The sequence below is a fragment of the Carcharodon carcharias genome, chromosome 19 (genome assembly GCF_017639515.1).
Source record: "Carcharodon carcharias isolate sCarCar2 chromosome 19, sCarCar2.pri, whole genome shotgun sequence".
NCBI classification, from domain to species: Eukaryota; Metazoa; Chordata; class Chondrichthyes; order Lamniformes; family Lamnidae; genus Carcharodon; species Carcharodon carcharias.
In genome coordinates this window covers 89,583,538-89,604,598 of record NC_054485.1, presented here as the reverse complement: position 1 = coordinate 89,604,598, position 21,061 = coordinate 89,583,538, and the positions used below count along the sequence as shown (strand labels likewise).

At 46.5% G+C, this 21,061-nt stretch overlaps 1 protein-coding gene across 5 annotated transcripts in view; it reads right to left on the bottom strand.

The window, feature by feature from the left end:
* The window catches only part of LOC121291477 (discoidin domain-containing receptor 2-like), a 169,023-nt gene that overhangs the window by 7,929 nt on the left and 140,033 nt on the right, over nucleotides 1-21,061 (bottom strand). For 4 of the 5 annotated variants that reach the window (XM_041212709.1, XM_041212708.1, XM_041212710.1 and 1 more), the window contains 5 exons: nucleotides 16,753-16,860; nucleotides 7,725-7,969; nucleotides 5,201-5,328; nucleotides 3,000-3,197; nucleotides 1,257-1,491 (listed from right to left, as the gene is read on the bottom strand). In XM_041212709.1, the coding sequence (XP_041068643.1) occupies nucleotides 1,257-1,491; nucleotides 3,000-3,197; nucleotides 5,201-5,328; nucleotides 7,725-7,969; nucleotides 16,753-16,860 (914 nt within the window). The remainder of the gene's footprint in view (nucleotides 1-1,256; nucleotides 1,492-2,999; nucleotides 3,198-5,200; nucleotides 5,329-7,724; nucleotides 7,970-16,752; nucleotides 16,861-21,061) is intronic. The other variant, XM_041212713.1, reaches the window with a different exon arrangement.

The window sequence follows — 21,061 nt, the reverse complement described above, 5'->3', positions numbered from 1 at the left end:
ACGCGTTCGGAGGACAGTGGGATAAGATACGAGTTATAAATCTTCAAAACTTGCTGGCTGATTTTATGTTGTTTCACGCATTGCTTTACACAAATGGTACCTCGCCCTCAACCTGCCAATTCGTTTTGCTAATATTCTGCATTTGCACATGAATTGCCCATCAAATTCATCCTAGAAAGTTATGTACCACCTAAAAGATGCACTGCAGGAATTCACAAAATCTCCTTAGACATCACCTTCCAAACCCTCAACCACTACCATTTAGAAGGACAAGGGCAGCAGATAGATGGGAACACCACCACCTAGAAGTTCCCCTCCAAGTCACTCACCATCCTGACTTGGAAATATATCGCCGTTCCTTCACTGTTGCTGGGTCAAAATCCTGGAACTCCCTCCCTAACAGCACTGCGGGTGTACCTACACCATATGGACTGCAGCGGTTCAAGGCGGCGGCTCACCACCACCTATCAAGGGCAAATAGGGATGGACAATAAATGCTGGCCCAGCCAGCGAAGCCCACATCCCCTGAACGAATTTTTAAAAATTAAGAGCGTAAATACCTTTGTTTTTAGTAGCTATGTGACCATTGTTAATGCAATGCCAAACAATATCTCTGGCCCAGAAAGGAACAAATTAAATTATTCAATCTCATTCCTGTTGTTAGAGATGTAAAGAGTTTCAATTTTTAAAATTTTAATCTATTTTCCTACTTTTCCTTTTATTCTCTTTTCTCCCCCTCTCTCAATCCAATCTTCTTTCTCCCTCTTTCCATTTCTCTTTGTGCCTGATTTGACTTGAATACACACCCTAATACATGGGGACACCAAAACCTGCAAGTTTCACTCCAAGCCACGTGCCTCCTGACTTGAAACTACATCATCTTTCCTTTGCCATCGCCAGGTCAAAATCCTGGAACTCTCTAACAGCACTGTGGGTGTTCCTACAACACCTGGACTGCAGCGGTTCAAGAAGGTAGCTCTCTACCACCTTCTCAAGGGCAATTAGGAATGGGCAATAAAAATGATGGTTTAGCAGTGGTGCCCACATTCCAAAAGAAAGAAACACCCTCTGATAAGATGGAGACAGGTGTGTTTCACCAGCGGCACGCTCGATCCTGCCAGTTCCCCGATGGACGCGCCAGGGTTGCTTCCCCAACCCCAACCCCCAAACTCTACATCTCATCTGAAAGACGGGGCACCTGGAGAGTAAAGGCCAGGCAGGGGGCAACAGTCAATGTCAGCACCGTCACTGCTTACCAGCAGGATGCTTTCCCAAGCCATCCAGCGAATGGGGAGCACGGCCCTCCCCTGGATCCGGTAGTAATCTCCCGCGTACAGGTTCCGGCTCATCCCGAAGTCGGCGATCTTGATGGTGTAGTTCTCACCGACCAGGCAGTTGCGGGTTGCAAGGTCACGGTGCACAAAGTTCATCGAGGCAAGGTACTTCATGCCCGAGGCTATCTGACTGGCCAGGTACACCAGACTGGGGTAACTGAGAGAGAGAGAGAGAGAGAGAGAGAGAGAGAGGTACAAAGATGGTGAACCACATTCTTGATTTGGGAAACTATAGAACTGAAAACCAGAGATGTTATGGTAGACTTGTAGGGGCCTTGGTTTGACCGCGCTTGGAGTACAGCGAACAGTTCTGGTCTCCATATTATATAAAAGGATATTGAGGCAGTGGAGAAGGCACACAAAAAAATTTGCTCACCTGATGCCAGGCTGCGAAGTCATAACTATTGGGCAGAAGAATTTTTTTTTTCTCTCAACATGAACCTTTGGAACTCTCTTCCCCAGGGAGTGGCGGAGGGCAGGGCCATTGAATATTTCTAAGGCAAAGGTTATTGGAGGGGTAGGTGGAAAAGTGGAAATGGGGCCACAGTCAGATCAGCCATGATCTTATTGAATGGTGAAGCTGGCTCGAGGGGCTGAATGGCCTACTCCTGTTCCTAATTTGTATGTTTGTAGGAAGAAAGAATGAGGGAAGAAAGGGGAGAGCTTGCACTTATATGACATCTTCTGTGATCTCAGGTGGTCCCAAAGTGCTTTGCCGTCAATAAAGTACTTTCCTAAAGTGCAGTCGCAATATAAGAAAAGTGGCAGCCAATTTCTGCACAGCAAGATCCCACAACCAGCAAGGTGTTAATCGACCAGGGGTTATCTGTTTCAGTGATGTAGGTTGAGTGATCAATCTTGTGAAGGATGCCGGGGAAGAGCTTTCTCATGTGCTTCTCTGAAATCGTGGCCTTTGCGATTTTTTACATCCACTCGGGGCAGCAGACAAGGGCCCCGGTTTAACGTCACATGTGAAAGGCATCATCTTCTGAGAGTGCCAGGGCTCCCTCTGGAAATTCAAGACATGAGCATCAGAGTATCTGGAGTATCAGCCTCGATTCGGGCTCACACCTCTGGCACGGGAATTGAACCCACCACCTCTTGACTTGGAGGCAAGCGCGCTACCCACTGAGCCATGGGCGCTCATGAAAAGCCGCTCTACATCCTGGGGTGTTCTCCTTGGAGCAAAAGGAGGTTCAGAGGAGACTTGATTGAGGAGTACAAGATTACGATAGGTTTGGATATGGTAGGCAAGGAAAAGCTGTTCCCATTAGTTGACGGTACAAGGATTAAGGGGCACAGGCTTTGAGTTTTGGATCGGGGAGGTATGTGAGGAAGAACTTTGTTAGGCAGCAGGTGGTAATGACTTGGAATTCTGTCTACAAGGATGGTGGAAGCAGGGACGATGAACCATTGCGGAAAGGAAATTGGATGGGATTTTGCGGGAAATAAACTTGCAGGGGTACAGGGGGTCGGAGTACTGACTGGATTGTTTTACAAGACAGCTGGCCTGGAGACGATGAGCCGAATGGCGTTCTTTTGTGTCATAATGACTCAGATAAATAACTGCACAAAAAGCAAGGCTGCTCAACAAGATAAAGGGTTACAATGCCGCTTTTGAGTGACAGCAGTGCTCGTTTCTCCTTTGCTGCTATTGGTTCTAACCTGATGTTCGGCACGTCACTTGCACCAGCAATCTTTTCCTCCAGCTCATGACTGGCTAGGAACTGGTTGAGGTCTCCATTCTCCATATACTCTGTAATCATGCAGAGCGGATCATCACGTACGCACACACCCAGCAAGCGAATAATGTTGGGATCCTTGAGCCGCGACATGATCTTCACCTCCTTTAGGAAGTCGTTCCTGTAGGCAGAGGGGTAAAGGTCAAACACGGAGCAATCGCTCGTAACCCAGACTCCATCTTAGTGGCTCTGTACATGGCAACAACAAAAACAACAACTGGCATTTATGTAACACCTTTAGCATCGCAAAACATCTCAAGGCACTTCACAGAGGAGACAAACAAACAACAATTTGACACCGAGCCACAGCAGGAGATGTTTGCACTGGTGACCAGTTTGGTTGAAGAGGTGGAGTTTAAGGAGGACCTTAATAGGAGAGAGGGAGGGAGGTAATTCCAGAGTTTGGGCCTAGGCAGCTAAAAGCATGTCCGAAGAGGCCGAAGTTAGAGGGGCGCAGATATCTCGGAGCATTTTGGGGCTGGAGCGGATTACAGATATTTGGTGGGGCTTTGCAAAACCAGGCTAAGAATTTTATATGGATTGGGAGCCAATGCAGGTCAGTGAGCACAGAGGATGATGGGTGAATGGGGCTTGATGTGAGTTAGGACACAGGTATATTTTGGGAGGGCAATAAGCGGGAGGATATTGAGAGGGGTCGAGGAAGTGAGAGACCTTGGAGTACATGTCGACGAATCCCTGAAGGTGGCAGGACAAGTGGATAAGGTGGTAAAGAAAGCATATGGAATGCTTTCCTTTATTCGGACGAGATATAGAATACATAAGCAGGAATTTAATGTTGGAACTGTATAAAACGCTGGTTAGGCCACAGCTGAAGTTTTGTGTACAGTTCTGGCCACCACATTACAGGAAGGACATAAATGCACTGGAGTACAGAGGAGATTTACAAGAATATAAGCAAAATACTGCGAATGCTGGAAATCTGAAACAAAAACCAGAAATGCTGGAAAAATGCAGCAGGTCTAACAGCATCAGATTTACAAGAAGGCTGTCAGAGCTTGAAAATTGCAGCTACGAGGCAAGATTAGGCAAACTAGGATTATTTTTCTTAGAACAGAGGAGGCTGAGGGGTGACTTAATTGAAGTGTACAAAATTATGAGGGGCCTAGATAGAGTAGACAGGAAAGTCTTGCTTCTCCTAGCAGAGAGGTCAATAACCAGGGGGCACAGATTTAAGGTGATTGGTAGAAGGATTAGAGGGGATATTAGGAAAAACCTTTTTTCACCCAGAGGGTGGTAGATGCCTGGAATTCACTGCCCAGATTGGTGGTAAAAGGTACCTAAATCTGCACCTGAATTGCTGTAACCTGCAAGGCCACAGACCGGGTGCTGGAAGGTGGGATTAGAATGGGCGGCTAGTCTTATTTCAGCTGGCACAGACATGATGGGTTGAATGGCCTCCTTTTGTGCCATATGTTTTCTATGGTTTGTCTGGGTGGCAGAGTTTTAGATGAGCTCAGATTTACAGAGGTTAGAAGGTGGGACATTGGCAGTCTTGGTGATTGAGAGAATATGGGGTTGGAAGTTTAGTAAGGGTCAACTCTTCAAGGTGAACATGCCAAATGCAGTTAGGGTTGAAGATGCTGCAATGAAGGTTGAGAAATGCGTGCAGCTGGTTGGAGAGTCAAGGGTAAGACAAATCACTTAAAATTAGGGCAAGACATTTCGAGAGTGAAACTAGGAAACACTTGCACACACAAAGGGTGGTCGAAGTTTGGAACTCTCTGCCACGAATGGAAATTGATGCTAAGATTGATAGATTCCTGTTATCCAATAGTATTAAGGGATACTGGGCAAAAATGGGTTTTTGGAGTTAGGTCTCAGATCAGCCACGATCTCATGGAATGGCAAAACAGGCTTGAGTGCTAAAAGAACTCCAGCTGTTCCGAAGACAACTTTCGTATTTAAGTTCAGGCAAGGAGATCACCACACGGTATTGCTACTGCTCCATTTCCTGGCAGAGAGACTGCTTCAAAATGCATCACACAGACACACACATACACACACACAAAGGGCTTGCAGAGCTAAAGAGGGTTGAACCGATCGCTCCGAGTTGTGGGCGAAGGGAAGAAAACAAAGAGCGCTTGCAGTGGCCGACTGCCCCACCTGGCATTCTTAGTGGCATCCGAGCGCAGCATTTTCACTGCCACCATCAGGGGGCGCCCTTTGCGGATGTTGAGGGGGAATCCCAGGCTCTCCAAATCCTGAGGACTATCCACTTCACACAGGTGAACCTGGAGGAAGATAGGAGAGAGAACATATTGGCTTTAGTGTGTTCCTCCACTACTGACTTCTCAAAAGAATCCGGCCAGTTCTGTTCAGGCAGCAAAGTCCAAGCCCTCTATAACCTCTTGATATCAGCCACAACTCTCTGTTGAGAAGCCGTGGGTTTTTACAATGCAAAAGGAGGCCATTCGGCTCATTGTGTTCATGGAAGTCCCTTTCCCGCTGCTGTCCTTTCCCCATAGCTCTGCTTATTTTTCCTCTTTAAATATATATCCAATTCCCTTTTTGCCTGCATGCCATTGTAATGTAAAGGTGCTCAGCAGAGCAAGGGCTAACATGGGACTGGAGAATAGCACTGCCCACGGTATGATGTATAGAGTCACATGGTAATAGCCTAGAGAGAACAGCCTAGAGAGAACACTCTAGAAGCAGCAAGCCTGCATGCCATGTGCCATGCAAGATAGTGCTAGTGAAAGTCACCGTAGTCCCAGAGGACCAGAGGCTGCTGTCTCATTAGAGAGAGACGACTGGTGGTGCGTATACCCTGAAGGTTATCACCCCTGAGGCGAGGGGTGAGGTTGAGAAGGCGGGGCCATCATGGATGACCTCAGCTGGTATTGGAATTGAACCCGTACTCTTGGCATCACTCTACATCACAACCAGCCGTCAAGCCAAATGAGCTAACCGACCCAAAACAGTAATCTGGGATCTGTAAATAGTTAAAGACTACCAATAAAGGGTTCATTTCTCAAGATCTCCTCATTCAGACATCTAAAGAACCCATATTATAACACTCCTCATTTCCTCCGCCGGCTCTTTTGCCAATTATCTTTAATCTGTAGCCTCTGGTTCAGGACCCTCCACTTACTGCAAAATTGGGCGGCAAAGGTTGCGCTCCTGCATTCAGAGCCTGCCCTGTATCCTTTGTTTTAATTTAAATGGAGGGATATCGGGCAGCTTCGATTAATGGCATGGCACTGTCACCCACCATGTTTCTGGGTGTGACCTGCCCTAGGGGTAAACACTGAAACCTATGGCAGGTGACATTTAATGCAGAGAAGTGTAGGAAGAATGAAGAGACACAATGCAAACTTAATCGTACAATTTTTAAAGGGGTTGTAGGAACAGGGAGACCTGTGGGTGTACATGCACAAATCTTTGATGGTGGCAGCACGAATTGATAAAGGCTGTTGATAAAACATATGTTGTCCCTCTCAGAGTGGAAAAGCTAGGAAATTAGGCTAAACCTAAAGCAATAGTTAGCCTCAGCTTTCTTTTCATTTATTCTTTCATGGGATGCGGGCGTCACTGCCAAGACCAGCATTTGTTGCCCATCCCTAAGTTTCCTTGAACTGAGTGGCTTGCTAGGCCATTTCAGGAGGCATTTTAAGAGTCAATCGCATCGCTGTGGATCTGGGGTCATGTGTAGGCCGGACCAGGTAAGGGTGGCAGATTTCCCTCCCTCAAGGACATTAGTGAACCAGATGGGTTTTTTTTTTATGACCATCAATGTCATGGTCGCCATTACTGAGGCTGTATCTCAATTCCAGATTTTTTAAATTGAATTTAAATTCCAAATTGAACCTGTGTCCCCAAAGCATTAGCATCTGAATTACTAGTCCACTGACATTACCATTATGCCACCGTCTTCCCCCTCTGGGCACCAGACTTTTGCAAAGATGGCAAGGCCTTGGAGGGCATGTGCAGAAGAGATTTACTGAACTGATATCGGGATGAGTAACTGCAGCTATGCAGAGAGAGAGTCTGGAGAAGTTGGGGTTGTTCTCCTCAGAGCAGAACAGGTTAAGGGGAGATGGAATAGAGTGTTCAAAAATCATAAAGAATTTTGACAGAGTAACTAAGGAGAAACTGTTGCCAGTGGCAGGAGGTGCTGGTAACCAGAGGACACAAGAGTTATGGCGATTGGCAAAAGACTCGGAAGGGAGGTGAGAAACATTTTTTGACGCAGTGAGAATGCACAGCCTACAAAGGTGGAGGAAGCAGATTCAATAGTAACCGTCAAGAGGGAACAGGGTGAAGGGTGAACATTTTTGGAGCAAGGGGGAAAGGGTAAGAGAATGAGACCAATTGGACTGCTCTTTCAAAGAGCCAACACAGGAACGATGTGCAGAATGGCCTCCTTTTGTGCTTTAGGATTCAGCGAAACCACCGTCATGGTCATTTTATCATTTTGTGCAGGAGTGACCAGCTCATTATTGACACACTGGAGTCCCTCTGCCTAGTTTCACCGAACTACATCCAAGTTACTGTACGTTGTTTTACAGCTGGCACTCGTGTTTGGGATTATTCAAAGTGATCAACAGGGAATAGTTTATTCACAAATCCTTTCGTAGAGGCTTCAAATTTGATTAAAAGTCTCCCTGCCACCACCCCTGCGGCTTACCTCTCCAAACTGCCCCTCCCCCAGTTTCTCTCGGAAAATGAGTCGTTGCCGTGGAAACTCGCCGACGGCGATATCCTTCCCGGCCAGCGCGTCGATGGTGATGGCGGGTACAGCGTAGGTGTTATTCCCTGTTACTCCCTGGAGGTTGATGATGTCTGCCTCGGCATAGTGTGGCACGCTGTTCTGGAATCCCGTTTGGAAGGCCACCTTGGTGAGATCAGGCTCCGCGTACTCTCCATTGCATGCTGAAAGTAAAAGGATAGAATGAGGCAGGGGTGGGTGATGTTATGGAGATGGGGTTTTTTTAAATTTGTTCGTGGGATGTGGGTATCGCTGGCTAGGCCAGCATTTATTGTTTATCCCTAATTGACCTTGTTCAGAGGGCATTTAAGAGTCAACCACATTGCTGTGGAGTCACATGTAGGCCGGACCAGGGAAGAATGGCGGATTTCCTTCCCTAAAGGGCATTAGTGAAACAGATGGGTTTGTACCACAATGGCCAATGGTTTTATGGTCACCATCAGACTTTTAATTCCAGATTTTCATTGAATTCAAATTTCACCATCTGCCTTGGTGGGATTCAAACCTGGGTCCCTGGATTACCAGTCCAGTGACAATACCACTATGCCACCCCCTCCCCCTCTGCAACATCACCCACCTCTGCCTCAGCTCGTCAGCTTCTGAAACCCTCATTTGTGTTTTCATCAACTCCAGGCTCGACTATTCCAGCGCACTCCGAGCTGGTCGCCTACGTTCTACCCTCCGTAAACTTGCGTCCATCCAAAACTCTGTCGCCCCGCATCTTAACTCGCACCAAGCCCCATTCACCCATCACCCCGGTGCTCGGCTGACCCACGTTGGCTCCGGTTAAGCAACACTTGATTTTCAAATTCTCATCCTTATTTTCAAATCCTTGCGTGGCCTTGCCCCTCCTTATCTCTTTGATCTCTTCCAGCCCCACAATTCTGCGAGATATCGGGGTTTTTCTAATTCTGGCCTCTTGAGCATCCTGAAATTTAACTAGTGGCCGTGCCTTCAGTTGCCTGGGCCCCAGGCTCTGCCACGACCTCCCTCCACCTCTTGGCCTCTCTACCTCGCTTTCCTCCTTTTAAGGTACTCGTCAAAACCTACCACTTGGAGCAAGTTTTCGTGCACCTGCCTTAATATCTCCTTATGTGGATCATGTCAAATTTTGTTTGGTAACTCTCCTGTGAAGCACTTTGGGATGTTTTAAAGGTGCTATGTAAACGCAAGCTGTTGTCAATGTTGACAAAAAAAAATGCTTGTATCTGTATCTGGGTTTTCTGGGCTGGCACACGGAGACACTATTTTCTCCTGTGGAGGAACCCAGAATTATGTAGGATTTTATGTGGAATTTTGCAGCACAGAAACATCATTCGGCCCAACTGGTATATGCTGGTGTTTCTGGTCAACACGAGCCTCCTCCCTCCCCTCTTCGTAACCTCTCTCATACTTCTGTTCCTCCCTGTCAAGAGAGGGCTTACGGTCAGTGGATAGATGTAGGCTTTCTGAGAGTTCAGACTGTTTCCCATGGCAACGAGTCAAAGCTTATGCTACTACAGCGGGCAGGAGGTCTTGGAAGGCTTTTCAGAGATGGATCTTAATGGAATGACGCAGTATTTACAGCGCAGTAATAGGCCACTCATTCCAGTGGCACCGTGCTAGCATTTTATGCTCCACATGAGCCTCGTCCCACCCCTCTTACCTCTGCCTTTTCTGCACTGGGGTAGCATCGTGCATCTGGGCTAAAGAACCAGAGTCGGGAGTTCAAATCCCACCACAGCAACTGGGTAATTTAAATTCCATTAACGAAATAACTAAATCTGGAACTTAAAAAGCTAATTTCAGTAATGGTGACCATGAAACCACTGGCTGTCATTAAAAACCCATCCAGTGAAGAAAATCTGCTGGCCTTACCCTATCTGGTCCAGATGTGACTCCAGACCTGCAGTTATGTGGTTGACTCTTAAACTGCCTCTGCAATGGTGCAGGAAGCCTCTCAGTAGTATTTACTGTTACCTTCTCAAAGGCAATTAGGGATGGGAAATAAATGCTGGCCTTGCCAGAAATGCTCACAGCCTATGAATGAATAATTTAAAAAAAATGCTTGATGTTTATTTCTCTTTCATGTACTTCTCTAACTTCCCCTTAAACGTATCAATTGGAGAAGAATGAGGGAACGGGATCATAAAATAAGTGCTTGGTCGCTCAGGAGTGGAGTCGAGGACCAATCTTCCCACACAACAAAACAGGTGCTTAAAGCAAAAACTCAAATCAAGCTACTTCGGACAAGGAGATGGTGGTATGGTGGTCATGTCACTGGGCTAGCCATCTGAAGGCACAGTCAAATGCTCTGGGAACGCAGGTGGAATTTAAACTCAATAAGTAAATCTGGAATTATAAAACTAGTCTCAGTAATGGTGACCATGAAACAACTGTAAAAACCCATCTGGTTCACTAATGGCCTTTGGGGAAGGGAATCTGCCATCCTTTCCTGGTCTGACCTATATGTGACTCCAAACTCACAGCAATGCGGTTGACTCTTAACAGACCTCTGAAATGGCCTAGCAAGGCACTCCAGTTGTATCAAACCACTGCAAAGTCTAAAAAAAGGAATGAAACTGACTGGCATCAACCTAGAGACCAGAAACAAAAACAGCAACCCAGCCTAACCCTGCAAAGTCCTCCTTACAAACATCTGAGGGCTTGTGTCAAAAGCTGTCCCCCAGTCATAGTCGTACTCACTGAATCATACCTTACAGGCAATGTCCCAGACACTCCCACTGGCAGGGCACCTATCACCCTGATGCCATGCACCACCTCCAGACACACACACACACACCTACACCACCCCCCTCCTCCCACTGCTCCCCCCCCCTCGCCAAAACGTGATTCAGCTGATAAATCAGTACTCCTTCATGTTGAACACCAACTGGAAGAAACAATGAGGGTGGCAAACGCACAGAATGCACTCTGGGTGGGGGACTTCAATGCCTATCACCAAGAGTAGATTGGTAGCACCACTACTGACCGAGCTGACTGAGTCCTAAAGGATATAGCTGCTAGACTGGGTCTGCAGCAGATAATGATGGAACCAACAAGGGGGAAAACATATTTGACCTCGTTCTCACCAATCCAGCTGTCGCAGATCCATCTATGCAAGACGGTATTGGTAGGAATGACCATGACACAGTCCTTGTGGAGATGAAGTCCCACCTTCACATTGAGTATACCCTCCCATCATGTTGTGTGGCACTACCACTGTGCTAAATGGGATAGATTTCAATCAGGTCTAGCAATCAAAACTGGGCATTCATGAGACGCTGTGGACCATCAGCAGCAGAATTGTATTCAACTGCAATCTGTAACCTCATGGCCCGGCATATCCCCCACTCTACCATTACCACCAAGCCAGGGGATCAACCCTGGTTCAATGAAGAGTGCAAGGAGGGCATTCCAGGAGCAGCACCAGGCATACCTAAAAATGAGGTGTCAACCTGGTGAAGCTACAACACAGGACTACAGGCATGCCAAACAGCAGAAGCAACAGACAGTAGACAGAGCCAAATGATTCCACAACCAACAGATCAGATCTAAGCTCTGTAGTACTGGGCATGTCCAGTCATGAACGGTGGTGGACAATTAAACAACTAACTGGACGAAGAGGCTCCACAAATGTTCCCATCCTCAATGCTGGGGGAGCCCAGCACATCAGTGCAAAAGACAAGGCTGAAACATTTGCTACAATCTTCAGCCAGTAGTGCTAAATGGACAATCCATCTCGGTCTCTTCCTGAGGTGCCCAGCATTACAAATGCCAGTTTTCAATCAATTTGATTTACTCCATATATCATCAAGAAACAGCTGAAGGCACTGGATACTGCAAAGGCTTTGGGCCCTGACAACATTCCGGGGATAGTACTGAAGACCTGTGCTCCAGAACTAGCTGCACCCCTAGCCAAGCTGTTCCAGTACAGCTACAACACTGGCATCTATCCAGCAATGTGGAAAATTGCCCAGGTATGTCCCTGCTCAGGGAATATCGAACCCGGGCAATTGCTGCCCTATTAGCCTACTCATGATCATCGGCAAAGTGATGGAAGGTGCCATCAACCATGATATGAAGCGGCACTTATTTGGCTCCTTGATGCTCAGTTTGGATTCCGTGAGGGCCACTCAGCTGCTGGCCTCATTACAGCCTTGGTCCAAACATGGACAAAAGAACTGAACTCCCAAGGTGAGGTACGAGTGACTGCCCTTGATATCAAGGCCACATTTGACTGAGTATGGCATCAAGGAGCCCTAGTAAAATTCAAGTCAATGGGAATCAGGGGGAAAACTCTCCACTGGTTGGAGTCCTACCTAGCACAAAGAAAGATGGTTGTGGTGTTGGAGGTCAATCATCCCAGTTCCAGGACATCACTGTAGCGTAGTGCCCTCGACCCAACCATCTTCAGTTGGTTCATCAATTTCCTTTCCATCATAAAGTTAGAAGTGGGGGTGTCCGCACTGTGATGATTGCACAATGTTCGGTCCCATTCATGACTCCTCAGATACTGAAGCAGTCCATGCCCCTATGTAGTACGACCTGGATAACATGTAGGCTTGGGCTGATAAGTGGCAAGTAACATTCATGCCACACAAGTGCCAGCCAATGACCATCTCCAACAAGAGACAATCTAGCCATCGCCCCTTGACATTCAATGGCATTACCATCATTGAATCCCCCACCATCAATATCCTGGGGGTTTACCATTGACCAAAAACTGAACTGGACTAGCCATATAAATACTGTGGTTAAAAGAGCAGGCCAGAGGCTGGGAATTCTGTGGCAAGTAACTCACCTCCCAACTCCCCAAAGCCTGTCCATCATCTACAAGGAACAAGTTAGGAGTGTGATGGAATACTCTCCACTCGCCTGGATGAGTGCAGCTCCAACAACACTCAAGAAGCTAGCCACCATCCAGGACAAAATAGCCCAATTGATTGGCACTCCATCCACCACATTCAACATCCACTCCCTCAACCACTGACGCACAGTGACAGCAGTGTACATCTACAGTATGCACTGCAGCAACTCACCAAGGCTCTTTCGACAGCACCTTCCAGCTAGAAGGGCAATGGCAGCAGATGCATGGGAATACCACAATCTGCAAGCTCCTCTCCAAGCCACATACAATCGTGACCTGGAACTATATCGCCGTTCCTTCACTGTCACCGAGTCAAAATCCCGGAGCTCCCTTCCTAACAGCACTGTGGGTGTACCTGCAACATATGGACTGCAGCGATTCAAGGTGGCGGCTTATCCACCAACTTCTCACTGGCAGTTAGAGATGGGCAAAAAATGCTGCTCTAATCAGGGACGCCTATATCCCGTGAATGAATAAATACACATGTGGGCCTGACATTCTTGGCCCTAGGTACTGAGATAGAAATCGGGCGGGAGTGGGTGGTATTTGGTGTTAAATGTATTCAAATTTTGAGATACCTTACCCTTCCAAGGTAATTCCTATTAGCACCCTTTTCTCATGTGGTATAAATTGTTGTTCTCTTTGAATTTTGGCATTCTAGCATCTGTCCTGATTAGTGAAAGTCAAAAAGTATCGACAACATGTTTCTTCTTACAGCAATGCTCAAGACCTGCATTACCAAGCAACTATTTATGAAATAAACTACATTTTTTATTTTACAAATGCTCATTTGGGCAGGAAAGTAGATTATGGCCACATTCTGATGGGTTCTCTTGGGATCCGGTGGATTATTGGCTTTACACATTTGCCCATCTGCCCAGTACTACTCTCCTTACTTCAAACGAGGGTGAAATCAGGCTGTGGGGAAACCAGCATTGCCCCCACCCCCCCATTCCCCTTCACTTCTGCCATCCCATCAATTTGGCGATGGGTAGGTGATAGTGAAATAGCCTAATGCAAATCCAGTGGTGTAGAAACCGGCCTTGTCCGATCATGCCAAATGGGTAGCATTCCATTGCCCGCCCCATACAAGCCCAGCTCAATATTTGGTCATCTTTGATGCCAGTTGAACTGAATATCAGACCAGGCCTATAACTGGTGTCCAACATACTACCACTTGTTTCACACGACCACCTGAGACCAATTTCTACCATAGTGCCTCTATAAACAACACAAGCCATTCTTCCACTCCTGTGAACCCTCATAAAGTATTGCCACTGTCTAATGGTCCCATTCTTTTTCTTGTACAAATTCAACCCCTCCAGCGTTGCCAAAACTAGCTATGAGTAAGGTGTGAGACCACTAGCTTGACAGAGCGCTGAATGCTGCGAGGTCAGATCTGAAGTGGGGACGTGGTCAGATGCCACCTCAGCTCTGTGGGATTACATAGGTTTTAAGGCACAGTTACAGGCCATTTGACCCAATCAGTCCATATTGGCATTTATGCTCCACTTGAGCCTCCTCCCATCTTTCCTCATCTAAAGTTAACACCATCTATTCCCTTCTCCCTCATATGCTTGTCTGGCTTCCTCTTAAATGCATCCATACTAGATGCGTCAACCACTATCTGCGGTGGTGAGTTTCAAATTCTCACCACTCTCTGGGTAAAGAAGTTTCTTCTCAATTCCTCATTGGATTCTTGCTATGTTTATGTTGAGGGCCTCTAGTCATGCTCTTCCCCACAAGAGGAAACATTGTTTCTTCATTCTCTCTATCAAAACCTTTCATAATTTTAAATAACTTTATTAGGTCATGCCTCAGCCTTTGTTCTTCAACAGAGAAGAGACCAGCCTGTCAATCCTTTCCAGATAATGGTTACCCACACATTTCTGGTATCATCTTTGTAAATCTTCTTTTCACCCTCTCCAGTGCCTCCATATCCTTCCAATAATATTGTAGCCAGAACTGCACCCCAGTACTGTGTCCATACTTGAGGAAGGATATGATGGCACTGGAGAGAGTATAGAGGAGATTCACAAGGATGATTCCTGGGATGAAGAACTGTAGCTACGAAGATAGATTGGAGAGGTTGGGAGAAAAGAAGGTTGAGAGGAGACTTGATAGAGGTATTCAAGATCCTGAGGGGTATGGGCAAGGTAAGTAGTGAGAAACTGTTCCCACTCAAGGGAACATAGAGGGCATAGATTGGAAATAATTGTCCAAAGGTGTAAAAGTGATGTGAGGAAAAAATTTTTCACCCAAAGGGCGATTGGAGTCTGGAATGAATTTCCTGAGAGGGTGGTGGAGGCAGGTTCAATTGAGGTATTAAAAAGGGAATTGGATTGCTACCTGGAAAGAAAGAATTTGCACGGGGATAAGGCAGAGGAGTGAGACTAGGCAGAATGCTGTTTCAGAGAGCCAGTGCAGACTCGATGGGCCGAATGGCTTCCTTCTGCACTGTCAAGATTTTGTGATCGAACCAAGATTCTATAAAGATTTAACCTAACTTCCCTACTTCTAAATTCCAATCCCCTAGAAATAAGATCTAGTGCTTGGTTTACTTTCTTTTTACAGCCTTCCAAAAAATTAAATATTAGTTATCGGGAAGGCCTGAAGCCATCGTTTTGGTTCTCACTCCAAACGCCGTCCTAGCTACTGTCTCCATTCCTCTCCTTGGTTACAGACTGAGATTAAACCTTGGTGCCACATTTGACCCCTAGGTGAGCTACCGACCTCACGTTTGCAATATTACAAAGACTGCCTATTTCCACCTTTGCAACATCGCTCAACTTCTCCTGTCTCAGCTCATCAGCTGCTGAAACCCCCAGTCAAGCCTTTGTTACCCCAAGACTAGCCTATTCCAATGCATTCCTGGCTGGCCTCCCATGTTTTACCCACCATAAAATTGAGGTCTTCCAAAACTCTGCTGCCCACATCTTAGCTCGCAGCAAGTCCCGTTCCCATATCTCTCTTGCAATCATTGACTGAACCGGGTCAAGCAACAACTTGATTTCAAAATTCTCATCCTTGTTTTCAAATCCCTCCAAGGCCTCACCCCTCCATAGCTATGTAATGTCCTCCTGTACCCCCAACCCTCCGTGATATCTGTGCTCCTCTAATTCTGGTCTCTTGTGTATTCCCAATCATTATTGTCCGCCATTAATGGTCATGCCTTCAGTTCCCTGGGTCCCAAGCTCTGGAATTCTTTCCCCATGCCTCTCCGTCCCTCTACCTCACTTTCCTCCTTCAAGACACTTCTTAAAACCTACCTCTTTGACCAAGCTTTTGGTCATCTGACCTGATATCTCCCTGTATGGCTCGGTGTGATACCTTGTTTTATAATGCTCCTCTGAAGTGCCTTTGGATGCTTCATAATGTTAAAGGAGCTATAAAAATATAAGTTGTTGTTGCTGTGTAGTCTAACCAAGGTTCCATACAGCTTATATATGAACATATGAATTAGGAGTCGTCTGTAAATTTAGAAATTGCATTTTTCTTTCCAAAGTTCAAATCGTTAATGTAAATTGCGAACAATTATTTGCGACTGTCTCACTGCTGGCATCGTTCTCTAATGGTAGCGAAGGGCCAGTTAGGATCAGCTCTTGGTTAAGATGAAAAATATAACTTGGCCCTTTTGGCTTTGTGCTGCTCTAAACAGATGCAGGTTTCAGTGTAATAGGGTCATCACTCTTTGTAGAGGTAACACAGACTTCTGGCTGCTCATTATAACCTAACTCAATGGGTGGGTCTCCTATGGGATGAGATGGAACTTCAGTTTTACACCACATCACCCCCATCCCCCACTCACTCCTGTCCAATATCATTCTCTGTTGTCTTCAATATAGAATAAAATTGGGTTGGGGTATAAAAACTGTGTTGCCTCCGATCCTATCAGTTTCCTGACAAGGGTGGGGGTTAGGTTCCAAGTGATTCCACGATCTGCCAACATGTTAGGGACAACAATTTGTAAGTCAAGGGAACATTCCTTCATGGACTGGGTATTCGCAACTTCTCCCCCTTACCACCACCCCCAATCCACCACCATCCTCCCCCACCCACCCCCACCCAACTGCCATCCCAAGTTGGTGAGGTCCTTACCATCAGTGTTGATTGGCTTAACCTGGTCCAAAGTGCAGCCAGGGCCTCCAACCAGGTGACGGTTTGCAGAGAGTATAAGGTGATAGGCTGGGTTGTTTAACAGAAGAGCTGTCGGAGAGGAGGGAACACAACAGGGTGGATGAACAACAGGATGGATGAGCACAAACAACAGGATGGAACAGCACAAACGCAGGGTGGGCAAGGGAGGTCAGAGGGGGTGGAGAGAGGGACATTGGGAGAACAACACAATGATACGGAAGTCACATGGAGCTGTGTCCTCTGCAGTGCCCACCCCAGTAAGTCTCAAATCTCCCCTCTGTGACCCTTTCTCAGGAAGCTACTACTTCCATTCCTCCTATCAGCCATGGCACAGCTACCAAGATCAAAAGGACTCCTATGATTCTGGGGAAAGAAACTGACTATTACGTATCCAAAGCATTAATGTCACAGGCAATAAAACATTCAGACAAGATCTATATCATTCGCATATTATTGCATTGAATGACATAGAGCAGACAGCACACAAATAGGCTGTGTGGCCCTAATGGTCCATGCTGGTGTTAATACTTTATATGAGCCTCCTCCCACCACCCCACCCCCCACCCCGCCTCCACCTCCCACTATCAGCATATCCTTCAATTATTGATTTGATAACATTGAGCCAAGTCACAAAGTAACAAGTACCAATTGCAAAGACATGGGGGTCATATGAGAGGATGTAAAATGGTCCAGTCAACTGCCTGTTGATCGTGCAATCCTGTGTGCAGACCCATTGACTTCAATGGCACTCAATAATCGGCAGTTAAGCCTGTTTTGCACCCATGCCTATTTTCCTCTCACCACCCACCCAAACCTTCCTTAGCCCAGTTGAAAAGCACAAGTTGCCTATCACTTTATAGCCGCTACAGCTCTCTCTGGTTGGAAATTCATTGTGGGTATCACGTCGTCTGCCCATTTATACCCTGGCCGATATCCAGGTGCATTGACTTCAATCAGCATCAGCAAAGCAGCCAATGTGATGCCACTCATTTTACGTCCAAGACAAATTTCTACCCTGATGAACTGAATTAAAAAAAAGTTCCTCAGCTTGTATTAGTACTTTGTCAAAAGAAACATTTCTGCATTACGCCACCTCACCTGAATGTAATCGATCTGGGTTATTTATAGATCCAGGCGCAGTTTCGTATGGAAGATGGTCATCAGATAAGTGATTAGCCTCAGTAGTGTGCAGGGCAGTTTGACTGACAGGCCATAAGACATAGGAGCAGAAGTAGGCCATTCGGCCCATCGAGTCTTCTCCATCATTCAATGAGATCATGGCTGATCTGATAATTCTCAACTCCACTTTCCTGCCTTTTCCCCATAACCCTTGATTCCCTTATTGATTAAAAATCTGTCTGTCTCAGCCTCGAATATACTTAACAACCCAGCTTCTACAGCCCTCTGTGGTAAAGAATTTCACAGATTAACTATCCTCAGAAAAGAAATCCCTTCTCAACTCTGTTTTAAATGGGTGACCCCTTACTCTGAGATTATGCCCTCTGGTCCTAGGATCTCCCACAAGGGGAAACAACCTCTCAGAATCTATCCTGTCAAGTTCCCTAAGAATCTTATATGTTTCAATAAGGTTGCCTTTCACTCTTCTAAACTCCAATGAGTACAGGCCCAACCTACTCAACCTCTCCTCGTAAGAAAATCCCTCCATACCTGGGATCAACCTAGGAAAAAGGTGGCGGATGGGTTGGCTGGTATGAGCTTGGCAAGGGTGTAAAAGGTGGATGGGCTAGCATGGATTGGCATCAAAGTTCTTCCATTGCACAAAGGGAGAACAGACAAGCAAAAAAAATTGCTTATACAAAACCTGCTTCTGATAAGAATTCATGTCGAAATCAGGGAGCAATGTACATGCCGATATTTTTGATTTAAGCGCATAGGCCCATTAAGTTATTTTGCATGTCTGCACATGTGCCAGCGTTCAGAGGGAACACTGTCAGTGAACTCTATTTTTCCCATACAAAAGATAGTAGCAATCTGTAATTCTCTTCCCTGTGGAAGAAGCTGTGGAAGCTAGGGGCCAAATGGACCTTCTGAGAATGAGGTTGATAGACTTCTGTTGCATTAGGGTATCAAGGGGAATGGAGCAAGGGCGAGAATGTGGAGTGGAGGGATAGAGCAGCCGGGAAGTAACCAAATGGCAAAACATGCTCAAGGACCAAATGGCATTCTCCTGTTGCTACGTTCCTATGTACTAATAGGTTTGTGCCATTAAATATTGTGCCCCCATCACGTCAGGAAGCTTAACTCTTATTTGATTTGTAAATTTTAAATAAGAGAGTTAATTGATGATTGGCCAATGTAAATGACCAAGATAAGCATTGGAGCTGAACAAAGCGAATCACTCGCCCCCACCCCCTCCATAAGAATTGGTAGGATCTGACATCGCTACAGAACAGGAAACAGAGAGTAGGGGTAAAAGGTAGTTACTCAGACTGGTAAAAAGTGGGAAGTGGTGTTCCACAGGATCAATGCTGGAAGCACTGTTGTTCACCGTTTATAGAAATGATTTGGACCCTTGGGAATCGAAGTACAATTTCAAGGTCTCCAGACATCATCAAATTGCGGGATATAGTTATTACCAAGGACAAAATACAGGGAGGCATTAATAAGCTGGCAGAATGCTAACGTATCTCCGCGCGGAGGTCTGACAGCGTGTTGTTCCAATGTGACACAGGGCTTCGTGAAGAGCTTGGAGCTCATCCTTTCCAGCGGGGAAGTGGTAGCCTATTAGACAACCAGCTCAGGCACTGCCACCCATACCGAGATGGGGGAGTCTGAAGCTGCAGTCAGCAGTCTTCCACCAGTCCATGCTGCAGGCACTGGGGGTAGCACTGCATAGGAGCACCTGGACAGACAAAGGCACCTGCAAGACAGGCACTAAGAGAATGGTCAAGGGTGATTAGATCAGCTTTGGTTGGATAGCTGGATGTGTTGCTGGATAAAGATTTTATTGTAGAATGGTGAGCAAGGGGATGCTGTTATGAGGCGTCTCAGATAATAATGCAAGAACGCAAGAAATAGCAGGAGTAGATCATAAGAACCTTTAAGCCTGTCCTGCCATTCAATATGATCATGGCTGATCATCGATTTCAACTCCGCTTTCCCAACTGCTCCCCATATCTCTTGATTCTCAGACATCAAGAATCTGTCTATCCCACCAGCCTTACACATACCCAACGTTGGACGTGCAACAGGAACGTCGAATGCCTTTCCACTTGGAAAAAGTGGAAGGAAATTGATGTACAGAGTACCCAGTACAGAGCAACCCTCTGGGCTAGAGAATTCCAAAGCTTCACAACCCTTTGAGTGAAGAAACTTGTCATCTCATTCCTAAATGACTGACCTCTTATCCCGAGACCACGCCGCATTGTCCATTCTCTAGCCAGCAGGAACAATCTCTCAGTGTCTACCTTGTCAAGCCCCTTCAGATTTACGTAACAGTGGGGAATGGCGGATCTACGGTGATAAAGTGAAGTGTCGCACAGGAACCAGACAGTAAGCAGGCGATCTCGGACAGCCAGTTCGGAACGAAAGGGTCCAGGAGGCATCTTCCCTGCTTCCCACTCCTTCCAACGTGGCCTCCGGATTCCTGGCGGCAATGGCTATGCCCTCATGACGACGATATTACGGGGCATTCAGCAGACCTTCACAAACTTGGACACTTGCTCTTGTGCTTACTTGGGGGGCCCTCCGCTCCCCCCACTCCCACCTCCATTTTATGGCTTTGGGGCTTCCGGTGCTACGGGACCTAAAATTGCAACCGTGTCTAAACGTGGTACAGAAACAGGGGATCTGGGGATTATAGATATACAAATCACTAAAGGCAGCGGCACAGAAGAGTCGGTGGCATAGTGGTAATGTCACTGGACTCGTAATCCAGAGGGGCAGGCTAATACTCTGGCCACACAGGTTCAAATCCCCCCCTCATGGCAACAGGTGGAGTTTAAATTCAATTCATAAATCTGGAATATAAAGCTATTCTCAGTAATGATGGCCATGAAAACTATCTTTGATTGTCCATAAAAACCAATCAGGTTCACCAGTGCCCATGAGGGAAGGAAATCTGCCACCCTTACTCAATCTGGCCTACATGTGACTCTAGATCCACAGCAATGTGGTTGACTCTTAACTGCCCTCTGAAATGGCCTGGCAAGCTGCTCAGTTCAAGGACCATTAGGTTTGAGCAACAAATGCTGGCCTAACCAGTGACGCCCACATGCCATGAAAGAATAAAGAATTAAGCACTTACAAA